Source organism: Amblyraja radiata, chromosome 14 (genome assembly GCF_010909765.2).
Source record: "Amblyraja radiata isolate CabotCenter1 chromosome 14, sAmbRad1.1.pri, whole genome shotgun sequence".
NCBI classification, from domain to species: domain Eukaryota; kingdom Metazoa; phylum Chordata; class Chondrichthyes; order Rajiformes; family Rajidae; genus Amblyraja; species Amblyraja radiata.
In genome coordinates this window covers 55,731,254-55,746,138 of record NC_045969.1, presented here as the reverse complement: position 1 = coordinate 55,746,138, position 14,885 = coordinate 55,731,254, and the positions used below count along the sequence as shown (strand labels likewise).

The following is a 14,885-nucleotide window of genomic DNA, read 5'->3' as shown; positions in this document are numbered from 1 at the left end:
GCCGTGCTGATCCGGGCCAGACTCCCCACACGCTGTGGAAGGAACATAGGCATCTTTTTGCTTTTTATTGGGAGGCAGAGAGGCACAAAGAAAATGAGGAGAAGTTTTTTACCAAAGATCTTTGATTTTTACGAGGATGTTTCCGTAACCGGCTTCCGTCTCCGCACTAGTATCTTTGCTCTGCTATGGGATCTTTGGTGCGGAGACGGAAGCCGGTTACGGAAATGGGGCCGAAAATTACCCATGAATCTGCCCATGACCGTACTACGTCTTCTTCGTCGAGTGGACTATCTTATAGGATCTTTGATTTCCATCCTGGCAAAAAGGTTCTGACTGTCTCGCCTATCAATGCCAGTCACAACTATATCTACTTCTATCAGTTCTTCCCTCAGCCTCTGACGCTCCATGGCAAACAATCCATGTTCATCCAACCTCTCTCTAGAGCTAATATCCTCTAATCTAGGCAGCATTCTGGTGAACCTCTTCTGCACCCTTTCCAAAGCCTCCACATCCTTCCTGTATGGGGAGACCTGAACTGCCCAATTCTCCAAATGTAGAGTAACCAAAGACCTATAAAGCTGCAGCAAGATTCCTGCCTCATATATTCAATGCCCTGACCTATGAAAGCAAGCACACGTTACGTCTTCTTTACCACTTTCATCAAGCTATGTACTTAGACCACAAGCGTCGGAAGGAACTGCAGATGCTGGTTCTGTCTATCTTTGACTTAGATCTCTCTGTACATCAATGCTGTTAAGGGTTTTACCATTAACTGTACAGTTTCCCCTTTCATTCAACCTCCCAAAGTGCCCCACCTCACACTTGTTCGAATTAGATTCCATCTGCCATTTCTGTAGCTGATGCTGCATGCTGAACCCCACTGCATATGTTGCCAGCTCTCCTCAGTCACAAACCCTCCTAATGTGAACCATCTTCCATCTCCCTACATTTGGCCTATCTTGCAAAGAATCTTTTTACTTCAACCAAGTGTTTAAGCTAAATTTGCTAAAGTCTTCAAAAGTTATTTACATCTCATATATAAGTTGTTGAACATATCATACAGCAAAACCCAGCAAAGGTTGCCATTTTCTTGCATGCCTGGTTGGTTGGGAGCTCTTGGGGAATACCTTTGATCTCTCATCTTCCACTTTGATGAAGGATGGTTAAATTCTGTTAATTTAGGAGGCAAACTGTACGCAGGAACTACACAACAGATAATCAGCACATTATTATATCTTAACAACACCTGGAATTACATGTTTTTTCCCAGAAAGGCATATACAAATTATACCTGCAGGGAAAAGTGTAGAATAGAAAAATACTTCCTTGTGATGCAGACATTTCGCTAACGATTTCAGTGGAATTATTTTGCAGGGACTGAGTCAAGCAACACAAGACCCATATGACCAACTGCCAATGCAGCCATTACCGACTATGCCCCCACCGCCACGTCGCTGACATCCTCGAGTGGATAACGTCATCCCACGACAAGCAACAGTGGACAACCTTCTAGGATCAACTCTTATTTCATCAACATAAAGTAATGCCAAATTACAAATGATCCCCTGCAATATTTACTTGCAAATATTAAAAACTCAGTTAAATTAGCATTATTATAGTACAACATGGAAGAGTCCCATTGTAATGGTGCCAATCTCTGAGTTTACAAGCCTCTAAAAACATAACTAGCTTGATATAATCTACAGTTAATGAGAAATGTAGGCTAAAGCTCATTCAAGTTTAGAAGTCAATCTTTGTTACCCGTTTGCATAAATCAAAACGAAATGCTCAGCTGGAGCTGAAAATATTTATCATTTATCCAAGTGAAAATAGGTATTTAAAAGGTAACTTCAAAATGGAAATGGAATGCACAGCATTGTCAATGGGGCATTATTTTCTTTAAATGAGAAATCACCTATATCTAGTCAGAACAGTATCTTTGAAAAATCAATTATGTAGATAAAGAACCATGTAAATAATAGCATTACAAAGCAGTAATCTTTTCTCTTTTATACATCTTTCTAATGAGCGGCTGATATTGCTGATCTCTGTAGTGTTGCACGAGTTGCAGTAATGCTACAAAAAACTATTTTTGTAAAAACTATTGCCTGTTTCACCCTGCTTGTTACAAAAAAAGGGAACTGGCATTGAGCGGTGAAGCTATTGGTTGATCTGTACCTGAATCTATAATGGTATGCCGTTACTAGGTGCTGAGCAGAAGTTACCTCAATGCTTGTCAGTATGTTTCCACTTAAGATAAAACGGAGTCCATTTTAATTCTCACCGGATTGACGATTAAAATGTTAATATAACAGTCATTCTTAATAAATATTCTTAAAAAACAGTATTTTCAGCAAATATAATTCAGTATTTTCAGCCATTCCTGGATCTTTGGGCAAATTTTGTACAGTTGTTGTCTACGTATTCAATACAAGCAATGCATATATACAGGAGGAAAAAAAGTACAATGGCTTGTTTGCCTACACGTCTATTAATTAAAAAGTTGCTATGATCTGGAGTGCAATGCCTGGAAAAATGATGGAAACTGGTTTAATTACAACAAGAAGGAATAAATGTGTGGGACTAGTTTAGTCTTCTAGCGGTCTGGTATATGTGCAAGATGAACCCTTTATTTCTTTCTATGTTGTAAGATTCCAGGATTAATAGAGTCACTAAGGTTCAAAATCCATTCAATCAGATTTTGCTTTTAAATATGTTGTACTCAAGCAAGTCAATCGTAGATGGTAACTATAGCTGTTGCTACTTCCCTTCAAGCCAGTAACAAGAATTTGTTATTGTGTTCTGGATGCTTTTGGATTAATATTAATAGCTGCAACAATCAGGGTCATGATCATTTTAGCACAATCTTCTGACCAAACAGTTCTTTATAAAAAACTGATTCCTAAACAAACTAAAAACACAAATTGGGGGGGGGGGGGGGGGGAAATAAATCAGAATATAACAAACCATCCATGACAAACTAGTGAGTATGCCAGAATTGTCTTAACTTATTTCAATATACAGAACTGATTTTGATAATTTTCTTTAAAAAATAACCACTGTTCAGTCCTACATGTTTTTTATATTTAAGCTGTTTTCTGTAATGCCTGTAAACCTTTCTGTATTAAAAATGGTAAAGGCAAGAGAGAAGTGTTTATAATCTTTTAACATGCAGTTGGAGAATCTCTGTATTAGCCCATTTTTTGCAATTAATTGGTTTATTATGTAAACTTCACGAATTATTCAATCTTAACATGTTTAAGAGGTGGTTAGCTCAATTTGCTTAGATAACTTAAATTACATCAACTCATTTAGAAGTTTAAGGTTTTCAGGGGAACTATAATAAAGAGACATTGAATATAATGGGCAGGTACACAAAAAAGCTGGAGAAACTCAGCGGGTGCAGCAGCATCTATGGAACAAAGGAAATAGGCAACGTTTCGGGCCGAAACCCTTCTTCAGACTGATCGGGGGTGGGGGGGCGGGGACAAGAAAGGAAAAAGGAGGAGGAGCCCGAAGGCTGGGGGATGGGAGGAGACAGCAGGGGGACTGAGGAAGGGGAGGAGATAGCAAGGACTAACAAAATTGGGAGAATTCGATGTTCATGCCCCCAGGATGCAGACTCCCCAAGCGGAATATGAGGTGCTGTTATGGGCTATAACGGAATATAATAGGCTGTTGTTCCAAAAAGTCCAATGCCTCCAAATAGGAAGTCAAAAGTGTTGACCATGGACAATATGGAAATAGTTCAACTACAGAAAAGTGAAGATGTATCCTTGAGTATTTCCATCCTGTTTGATGGCAAACAAAATGGATATTCTATTTCAAGAAGCAGAGAAAGTGGCCTATGATCCCAAAGGATGTCAGTCCACTAAATCTAGCAGAAGCTAGCAGGCAGACTGAATGCTGTCCAATGTTGCCACTAGGACTGAGGCGGCAAAGACAAAGTGAATTAACAGTGGCATGCTCTACCTATGCCCAGCATTGGTATCAACCAGTTGCATTTAACTGCTTGCACTGGCAAACAGTCAGAACACTGCAAACATACTTTAGAGGACTTTACAGTCAAAATGATGTGTTGAATTGTATCCTTAACCTGCTCACCTCTTCCAAGGACTTCTGCTTACACACAACATCCACCTGTGCTTGTTTCCGTCCTTGAGAAATGCAGAAATGTCAAGAGTTGGGCACGTGCTTTGGTGTTCATTGTGAATGGCGATAATTATGCACTTTCACGACAAATGTAACAAATCCTCTACATGTTGCCTGCAGCACATGCACCGCAGCTCAAAATAGGTACGAGCTGTTAGTGTAATAATGTGGTTTAGTCGCTCTTGTATGATTAACCACCAAAACATTCAAGTCCCCACTGCTTAAGTACTTGAAAAGAACGAACTGAAAAAGGTAAGCAGAAAAAAAAACTAAGTTTCCCATCAATATTTTAAGTCAGATTTTTAATGAACCAAGACGCCATTACAAAAATGAATACAAAATGATTAGATAAAATGACCACATTACAATACAAAAAAAAAATCAAGCTGCAATGGAATTATTTTGTGGCAGTTGTTGAGAACAGCTTTATCTGCAATGAGTACTATACAAAGAAATGATTTTGGAAAAGGAAATAAAAAAACCTAAGTGCCTTAATGCAGACAGAAGCAATATTGCTAAAGTTGTATTTCTAATATAACTGAGCAACTCAATTATCAAGAATACTTATCACTGTGTATCTGGTTTCATAATAAATTAGAAAAATAGGATTTAGTTTGAATATATATTTTTAAATTAAAGGGGTGGGAATAAATTAACACCTTAAAGCTCAACTAAATATCCAATGTACAGCAGATCAGACCAGCAGCCACTGGCTCAAAAACCAGGCAGCATCACCTATATGTGCAATCACCCAAACCAAATCTTCATTAAAAGTTTAAATGTAAGAAGTTCTGTTATCACGTCTTGACTGGAAAGGATTTGAAAAGTTGTGCTTAGAGTTGCCACCTGTTAGTTTAGAATGGTTTGTTTTCTGGCTCCTTTGTTAGCGTTCCCGATACAAATAGACAGTCCCAGTCCCACCTATATACAGACAGATGATTTATCTACATGTGTATGAACCAGTTTCCTAAGTGAAGGGGATTGAGGCGTTTGATGTGATAGAAACAGTTTCACTATCTACACATATTTGTTCAAATACAAAAAAAAGATGAGAATCAGAAATTCATAAACTTAAAAGGCAGCAAATATCCATAAAACCTAATTAATTTCTAGTTTGGTAAAGATAACCACAGTAGATATGAAACCCACATTTTGTCTTTTCAAATATAATGGCATTTCACCATCTTTAATTTCCAACTAAATTATTTTTCCAACTTTAATACTATTTACCATAAACATTAGCTATATTATTATTCCCATTCAACAAGATATTGATTTTTAAACTAAATTCCACAAATAGATATTTAATTAGCGATATATGACAACAAAAATGTAAAGGTCAGTGAAAACAAAGTCAATAACTGCTTCAGTGTTAATGCTGATCTCGAAGCACTGATGTTACATCAGTAATTATTCAGTGTAGAATCCCAAAAGAATAAATAATTTTTCCAAAAGTCTTATAATTTTTTTTTTTTGCAAAATTATTTTCCAAAATCATCAGTAGTAGATTAAAGTCCCCCCAATCATTGAGATTCAATTCAGTGGTTCCAGTTAATGTTATGGAAGTGAGTTGCAGGACTCAATATACAATTTTTTAAGATAACTGAGATCGGACGATGGGTAGCCACATATTCATGCGTTTCGTTGAGGAAAAGTGCGAACACTAAACAGAATATTCAGGACCAGAAAGAAGAAAACACCAAATGACATCAAATAACTACATTTGTCAAAGTGTAAAATTTAATATCCTGACAGTTTAGTCCTTACAATTTCCCAAAGGTTCATCTTTTTTCTCAAGTTCATCTTGAGCCAGAAATGATACTGTACATTGTAAGTTAATATGGTTATACCAGTACACAGCAATATGCAAACCAATGCTTAACAATAATGCCTCACTGTTGCAACGTGTCAATGTACAATATAATGAAATGTGCATTCACACCAGGTCATGTTGGAATTACTTTATACACAACAAAATGTCGCATTCATATTTTTAACCTCGTGATTTTAAATTTCCTCATTGCTACTCTTCAAAAATGTCATGCTATTCATGAAATAAATACCAGCAAATGTTGCACAACGAATGCAAGTTAAACCAAAAGTGATGCGTTAGTAATACAAGATAAACCATCTTGTGATGTTACAATTCTGGATCTCAGTGAAGATTCGTTTTTAATTAAAGAAGGCATTTGTCAGAACCTTGATGAACACAACTCATTAAGATAACTGGGGCAAAATGGCTGCAAGATTTTCCTTTCATATCCACACTCTTTTTCTTTACTTAAAAAACTGCTTACACCAAACTTTTTTCTCAATCATTTTAATGTGGTTATTGTCAAAATAGCTAATAGCTTTAGATTAGGCATTACTGCTGGGTTTGCATATACGATGGTGATGATTAATATTTAATTAAAAGGCTGCTACCTGTCAACTATTACTGATGCTTGCTGATTGACACCATCGGACAAATCAATGGGAAGGCTATGCTTTCACATTACAATAGATTTAGAAATAATAATGTTTTAATCACCCTGCAGTAACTTCCCAATACATTATAAAAAACTAAACCTGTTAATTGCTATTGAAAATAATACACAAAGTGTTCGAGTATCCATGTAGATGGGTGACGTTTCAGATTGGGACCCTTTGTCGGACCAGTTTACAAAAGTTTACTTTAATAAATCAGCGTCTGCAGTTTCTTGTTTCTCCATTTTACTGCTAATTGCTAGTATTGTGTCAGTTCTGCAAATTATTAATTAGTGGTCCCAGTGTTTCTGGCGACCTGTATTTATGTGTTATCATTCTGTGAAAATTGTTTTTCTTCCAAGAGTATTTTAACAAAAAGAGTGAATGATTAAAATGATTGGAGATACATTTTAGCTCTGTGGTTGGCTTGATAATAAAGGAATGGGAGGTAACAAATCCAATCATTTAGAGCACAAACATTTTAAGATAATAGTATTCATCTATTATTAAAAATTCAGTCAATTTATGGTGAAATCAATGTTAACTGCCCTCTGAGATGTTAAAAAAACTCAATTGAAGGACAGTTTGGGATGGATATTTATTACCTGCCATGAAAAGAATAAAAACCATCTGAAAGTAAAAAGATTTCTAAACTATCAGAATATTTCTCAAACAGAGCATTAATACTGGTTGAATTAAAATTTCCCCCAAAATATGGTAAGACTGGAAAAATGTATGAAGCGGCGTCTATCAATATGACTGTTCCGACTCAAATTTAAAATTTTAAGCATTTAGTTTGTATATCATAATTTATTTTGAAAAGGCAACTCAGAATTAGGGGCTATTAAGTTGTTATATAAAACCGATACAAGTAGGTTTGGTAACGGGAAGTAATAAGAGATTTAAAAAACATTTGCCTCGTAAGTTAATTTCCATGAATGCCTTGTCATTCAGTTCTCATAATGTTTCTTAATTAGTTAAAGGATTTACCAATTTATCTTCAAGAGTAAAACGGTTATAAGATGCCTAAATTAAGCAGACTGCAAATACCTCGAATTTATTGAATTTGGCCAGTTTTCCTGGGTGATCCTGTGCCAACATTGAAGGATTCTTAAAAAATGGATGGATTTCTTTGGAATCTATGCTGGCACTTTAATTAGATGTAATAATAGTTGCAAGTATCAATTGCAATTCATCAAGATTAAACATTTCCAATCAAGTATATTGATTTGGGCGATTTGTACAAGTTTTAAGCCATGCATCCAGAAGAACATCACAGATGGTGTACGTATTACCAAGTGGTACGATGGGCTTATTCAGAAATATACAGACTGTAGCAACTGCAAATGTTCCGTAATTATAAGAGATTTGTAACATGTATTGTTCAACTATACAATTGATATTTCTGGGGAAACCGGAATGCAAAAATGTAATTGTCCTTCGTGAAACACTGATTTATGCAATATTCCACAATCTCATAATTAGTAATGTTTTCACATTTTTTTCCTAAACCTTATTAACATTTCTGGAAAAAGGCTATTTTGATGAAAATGAGAAATAGTCTGGCGAATACATTTGTAAGCCCAAATGTTTATGCATTTTGCAATACATCCCAAATCTCTTTCAAGGACCATTCAAAAATGTTAATTGACTTTATAGTTATAGACTTGCATTGTTGCATGGTTGACATTTTCAGTTCATTTTAGGTGAACTGAATTTTGCCCCAAACACACCCTTTTAAAACAAACAAACATGGGCTGTTTGGATGCAATAAACTTAAAGTCAACAAATTTTCAACACTCAGATGATGTCACTAACATGTGCTACTTTTGTTTGCAACATTTGCACTGGTAAAAGGTTTGACAGTTTTAATCATCTATTAGATGTTTATACATAAAGAGACTTTCTGTGTATATGTGGACACACTCAACTGCAGTACTGCATTAAGGTGCACTGGATGCAGGGACGTCCGCAGGTTACCTGTGCTGCCATCTTATTGTACAGGAAATACAACATGCACATGTGCGAATCGTTCAAAGCCGCTGAGAACCATGTGATCACACTTGCCGAGTTGTTACACATCTTCGCTCAGACATAATGATCAAATCATGAAATTTACTAACACATAACAGTATTCCTTTTGATCATTAACAGAATTTGTACATAGAATCAATGTAAAAGACCACCAAAAATTATATCTACATATCTTTTTGGCCAGTATTAATTCCCACAATTCACTATTAAACAATATCATATGTGACTGGATAGAATCATCAGGTGCATTCCTCTGGAATGTATACATCAACAAAGTGATCAGTCAAATGACTGAATCATAAATTAAGTTGGACTCTATCTAGTAGGCGTCTACTGAACAATATACATGACATCTAACAGTGTAACTTCTCTGAAGGAGACTCACTGCCCGTGGAGTCCAAAGGGTGGGAAGGAAAGGAGCAAAGCTAGTACCAAGAGGCTGGAACGAACAAGATTCATTCTGCTATTTACTAGGATTTTATTTTCAATACACGTCAACAGTAGGCACATATAACCATATCTTATATTATTCCAATTGGAAATTTTGGGAAACCCACGTCTTTTTTACATATAAAAACACCAAATTATTTTGTGAACAAGCTGTATTTTGTTTAAACCGATTTAACTTTCAAAGATATTACGTAGTTATACATTTTTTTTAATATAGAAAGGAATACCGCCTATTGAAAATCTTCTTTAAAAACCTTCCAATAAATAACACATCTAAAGAATATAAGCCTGCGGACGTCCAAAATTGGATAATATGTACAGTTTTAAAACTATGAACAACTAGGCAGTGAAAAACAGTTATGTTCTCACACACAAAAACACACCCAAAACATACAAAAATACTATATCTTAAACTACCAAGAAAGACAATTTATCATCTCATGCCATGACTTATAGAGCAATACACGGAAACAAACAAGGATTTGACAACCAAAAAAAAACAAACAATTTTATCCCAGAAATATACCAAAATATACATCTAAGCTTTGGAATGACTGAGGTTAGACCTGCTGGGTAATTGCATTTAATACACAATTCTAAGGTTGCAAAGAAGAAACAAATCTTTGGTATCTGCATTAGGCGCATGTTAATATTTGTATTTTGCTTTGGGATAGAGCTTGCATGATCCTTCAACCCCCTCAAAAAAATCTCCATAACATAAAAAAATTCCTTCTCTACACAAAAAAAAGTAGAGTGTCTATCTAGCACAAGGTTGAGGAATACAATGCATAGTTGCACAGTGGTATTAATGAAAAGGAGATGAAACCTTTATACACAAGCTACATCTTTTTTAGTCTTTATTTTTCTTTCACAAAATCAATTGGCAGCATCCAGCTAGTTACAGTCAGTTCTGAAGAGCACCTCAATGTGTATAAATCCAAATTACCCAGCCCACAGGGATAAATGCCCCTCAGAAGAGCTAATCCTACCACAGGAGTCTCCAGTCTTTTCACCAATCAAATAGCACATGGCGCTCCACTTTCAGCAGTCCTCTACTGCTTTGGTAGAAAGAATGAAGCTGATTTCTTTAATTTATGCAATTCTTTAGTTACTGTAAGCAATTCACACTTTAGAAATAAGATTAGTATAGGACTGAAGACATTAAAAAATTTAGTTCATACAATCATTAATAAAGTCTTTGGTTTTATCAGCACAATGTAAGGTTGCTGTCATGTAACAAAAGCACTAAGCATGGCAGGAAAGACCATCACCGTCATTTACATTCAGAGTGATCACTATTCATCAGGGTAGTTTTTTTTTCAACGCTGGGCAACAGTACCCTTACCTGATCTGATAGAAGATTGTCAAAACTGAACAGCCTTTTGATATACAACCAGTATTTGCCCACTTGCACTCTCCTATGCAATTGCCTACTTGCACTTGGCTAACGCTGGAGGGACAAAGCTGAGGAGAAGAATCGTCACTAAATGAATCGTCACTAAATGAATCGTCACTAAATGACAACGGTATAGAATAATCAAAGAAAACATATTGTAGCTTCCAGTAAACACAAATGCACCAAGTCTGGATCTACACTTGGTAATCAAGTGCAAACTATATATTTGTATTTATGTGGGGCTTTGGAGATGTATAATAGAAGCTATGTTATCAATGATCAAAGAGTCAAAGTTAAACAATTTATGCTTAACAGAAAATTTCAGCAAGCTAAATCAAACCACCATTTTCACTTCTTCAGATCAAATTGTGTCTCGAACCCCAGAGGTGGGTTCAACTTGCTAAATATTGGGTTAACATTTAATGGGATACATTGTTTCAAGTGATGATCCACCTTAACATCTCACCAGTTTAGCTGGTTGAGAGTGGCAAGCGAGCCAATGACTTGCCCAAGCTGTCATGGAAACAACTCCGAACACAGTGCATTGGCTGTGAAGGCGATAGTTTACAGCACAGATGAGAGAAGGTTCAGCCGTTTTAGTTAAAATTCCAGTGGAGAAAGGGGCAAAGACATCAATGGCCAGGCTACAAAGCTAAGGGACAGCAAAATGATCAATTTTACTTACCCTGTCAATTGTGACTGTTGTTGCTCACTTGTCATGCTAGTGCTGATTGATACATGTACAGAAAATGGTTTTAGAAGTATCATCAGTGGCAGGTTCAGCCACTCTGAGGGACTTGGGGAGAGGAGATTAGGAGTGGTGGGGATATTAAAGTGAGTTACTCAGTCACGAGTTAGAAATGAGGTATACAACTGCTCCTGTACCTAGGATAAACGGTGACACTAGCATTTAAGCAACTGAGGAAGAAAATGAAATAATTTACATTCCGGGGACCTATATTTAAACTCCAGTAACACATCACTGGATTTGGTGTACATTTCCTCTTGCTAATTCCTGCAGCAAACACGTAAATAAGGTTTTTTTCACTAATGACCCTACTGAAAAATAAAGCAATTTCAAAGTCCACTACTAAAGTTGTAACAATCCCATGTGTGATTCAGGAATTTATAGCTTTTCCAAGTCCATAGACTAATATGGGAACTGAGATTATAATATTAATAACTGCTGACTGGACTGTACAGCAATATTTAAAAAATGCATTCCATTACACAGCAAAATATGGTGGAATACCACTACATCTTGTTACCCAGTATCAGATTTCTTTTCCTCAGGTGATTCATCTCAACAGTTCTTTAACAATTGCTCTGGTGCAATGTTAACACAACAATAAAACAATGACTGATAACTTCTGTTACAGCTCAAGATTCCTAGATTTACAGAAAAGTTAGCTTGATTGTCCTATGGTAAAAATTAAGCTTTTATGAATTGCGAGTTGACTTTAAGCAAAGGTCACTGGAAGTTAGCTGTACACATCTGTCTGGTATTCTAATACATCAGGGAAATACCTCTGACATCATTTCATTTTCTTCCTCAGAATTCCTTCATTTACTAATGTGCTATACAACCTAATCCATACTTTTGTTCCAAGTGCTCTGATATAACTGAAATGGACATATCAAGACTTTTCTTTACATCATTTTCCAAGACTGTGGAGCTCTTTACATAACCAATCACTGAAATGAGAATCAATTCTACCTTCATATCTTCAGGTAACATTCTCATGAACCTTCAGAATCAGAATTCTTAATTTGCTTTATTGCTACTTTAATTCATCTTAAATTTTTAATATTTAATAACTGAACAACTAGACTGGTTTTCCTATCCTACTCATTGACTCATAGCACAGATCTTAGCACTATTAATGGAGTTACCAATTAAGAGCGTGCAAATTTATTCTGCTTTCTTTGAGATTTTCTTGGTGGAAAACAGGAGGGGAAGAAAAGGAACAGAGTTTAAAGGCACCACTCCTGATAGCAATCATCAAAGAATCATCACTTGCCTAAATAAAATATTCGCCTAAATGTTATTAATTACATTGAAGAGTTTGATCAATTATAAATTGTGGTTCCATTCTAAGCGAAGGGAATGTTTAAATTACAGACAAACAGTGATGTTTGTTTCAAGCCCTAGCACATGAAAAAGAGGAAGAAACTCAACAAAAGGAAAGACTAAGTGATAACAGAACCATTGTAGCATTTCAAGCTGTAAATCGGACATTTCTTTCCTCAGAGGGCATGTCAAAGAAAGCATCCTAAAGCTAAATAGCCTCCTTAAATCTGAGTCAGCAGCAATGTTTTCATTGGGCTTTTCACACAGATAATGTAGAAATGGCTAATATTTTTTAAAGCTTATGTGGGATGAGCAAGAGGTTTTGGAATTTTTTGATTTGAAAGCCGGAATCCAGAAAAAGAAGTGTTTGCAAAATTGTCTGGATGCTGTAGTTCATGAATACCGTACTCCCAAGTTGCATCTTTTGATATATATTTCTTCTAAAAAAATCATGTCCTAGTACTCTAATGTGAACATCAGACCACCGGAATGAAAATGTTTCTCAGCTACACAGAAGGGAGCAAAGACCAATCCAGCACAAAGTCTGCGTATTGCCCCCTCTCACTGAGAGATATGGAAGATTCATTGAAAAAACAGTAGTATTTTTGCCATTTTGAAGGATTATTTTAAATTAATAGATTAAAAAGTAAATACTCTTGGACAGGCTAGCTGAGCTCCAACTTTTTTTGTTCATCTCAATTCTGCAGAATACAATGACTAAGTGATTTGCTATCTGTTATTTAAACATGATGACACTTGAAACATGGCAAAGGTAACTGCTTAAGAAGAACGTGTTTGATGGAAAAAACTATCTATTTTGATACTGCAGTTTTACTGTGTGGTAATGCCCATATATATAGTACCAATGGGTACTATATTCAATTCCTAAAGCAAAATGCCGAGTGAATGTCAACACTGATCAATGTTCATACACATGTATCAATAACTGACTATTGCTGCATGTGCTGACACTAAAATAGTATTTGTTATACAGACTCCAAGGTTCTTGCATGACAACACTGCAACCACCTTTGAGAAGTTCTGTCTCGTTTAGCAATAATTCTAAATAATGATATGAAACATGCTGAGGAATATACCCCATGTTAGACAATCTTTCAGAAGGTAGCATTGCAGGTGAATATTTAAGGGTGTGCAATATAATGCATTCAAAATTCAGTGATTCCATGCTGTCAAGATGTAAACGACAATATTGAAAATGTGGACTCTTTCAGGGAGCAAAAGACGACTGACCAGATTCAAAACAATAACATCAAAGTGTGATGTGACATTTTCACACCTATTTGTGATGTACCGCAAAACATTTGAGATGAGCCTGCCAATAGCAGAACAATTGAGAATTGTGAATGTGATTTTCAGATTGTAAAGCTAAGATGCATTATATTTGTAATTAACGACCAACATATTTGTACAAGTTAGGATAAAATGCCTCTTCAGAAACCAGTCAAATGTATGGAATTTTTCCAACTAATCTCACCTATGAAAAATATTGCACACCCTTAATATTAGTTATCTCAGAACAGTTAAATCATGCCTCAGATGTTAGAAATCAACTTCTGAATCAAACAGATTTCAGACATCTATGTTGACACAGGTCAGCCTGACCCATGAGTGAAATAAGGAAATGTATGCAAATTCTCACCCTCAACTGTCTGCAGGCATGAGAGCAAGGATAATCAAAGTGTTCTCTAAAGCACAAATCAGATGCCAGGAGCCAACCATAGCCACACATCTATACAACTACTCTTTGATCAGTCAAGCGGGTGCAAGGAGCAGGATATATTTTTGGTCTAGATTGAATTGTTTAGCATTGCTATCATCAACAATAATAAAAAGTTAAAAACTTGCTCAACTATTCAAATGACAAACACTATCTTCAATATACAACACAGATAAAACATTCTTTTTTTTCCTTTTTGTTTAGAAAACGCCTTTCACATAGCGGAATCCTTTCCCATCCCCTGACATTGTTAATCTAATACCTCTCTGACCAAAGGCCAGTGGAAAATGAGCACTTTGATGCTGCTTAAACACGTACAATACAAATTTCAACTAGTTTAAAAACCATGAGATGAGGCATGCTAAAACTTAGGCCACAATTTAATTGAGTTGCAAAAGGCGGCGTTTGCTTTGGCAATTAGAATCACAAACTGATTTCTTTTGTTAATTATCAAGGTTAACTTTTAAAGAACGAAACCAAATCCATAAATATTTCTAAAGCACAGAACATCATCCAAAAACTAATACTAATCTCTAAATCTACAATCATATCCCTCAGGAATAGTTTTTTGTGTTTGC

The 14,885-nt window shown here is 35.8% G+C and overlaps 1 protein-coding gene across 2 annotated transcripts in view; it reads left to right on the top strand.

Moving 5' to 3' along the window:
- cd247 (CD247 molecule) overlaps positions 1–2,159 on the top strand; it is a 96,807-nt gene extending 94,648 nt beyond the window's left edge. For both annotated transcript variants that reach the window (XM_033033404.1, XM_033033405.1), the window contains exon 8: positions 1,375–2,159. In XM_033033404.1, coding sequence (XP_032889295.1) covers positions 1,375–1,458 — 84 coding nt within the window. In that variant the 3' untranslated portion in view covers positions 1,459–2,159. The remainder of the gene's footprint in view (positions 1–1,374) is intronic.
- The last annotated feature ends 12,726 nt before the right edge of the window (positions 2,160–14,885 follow it).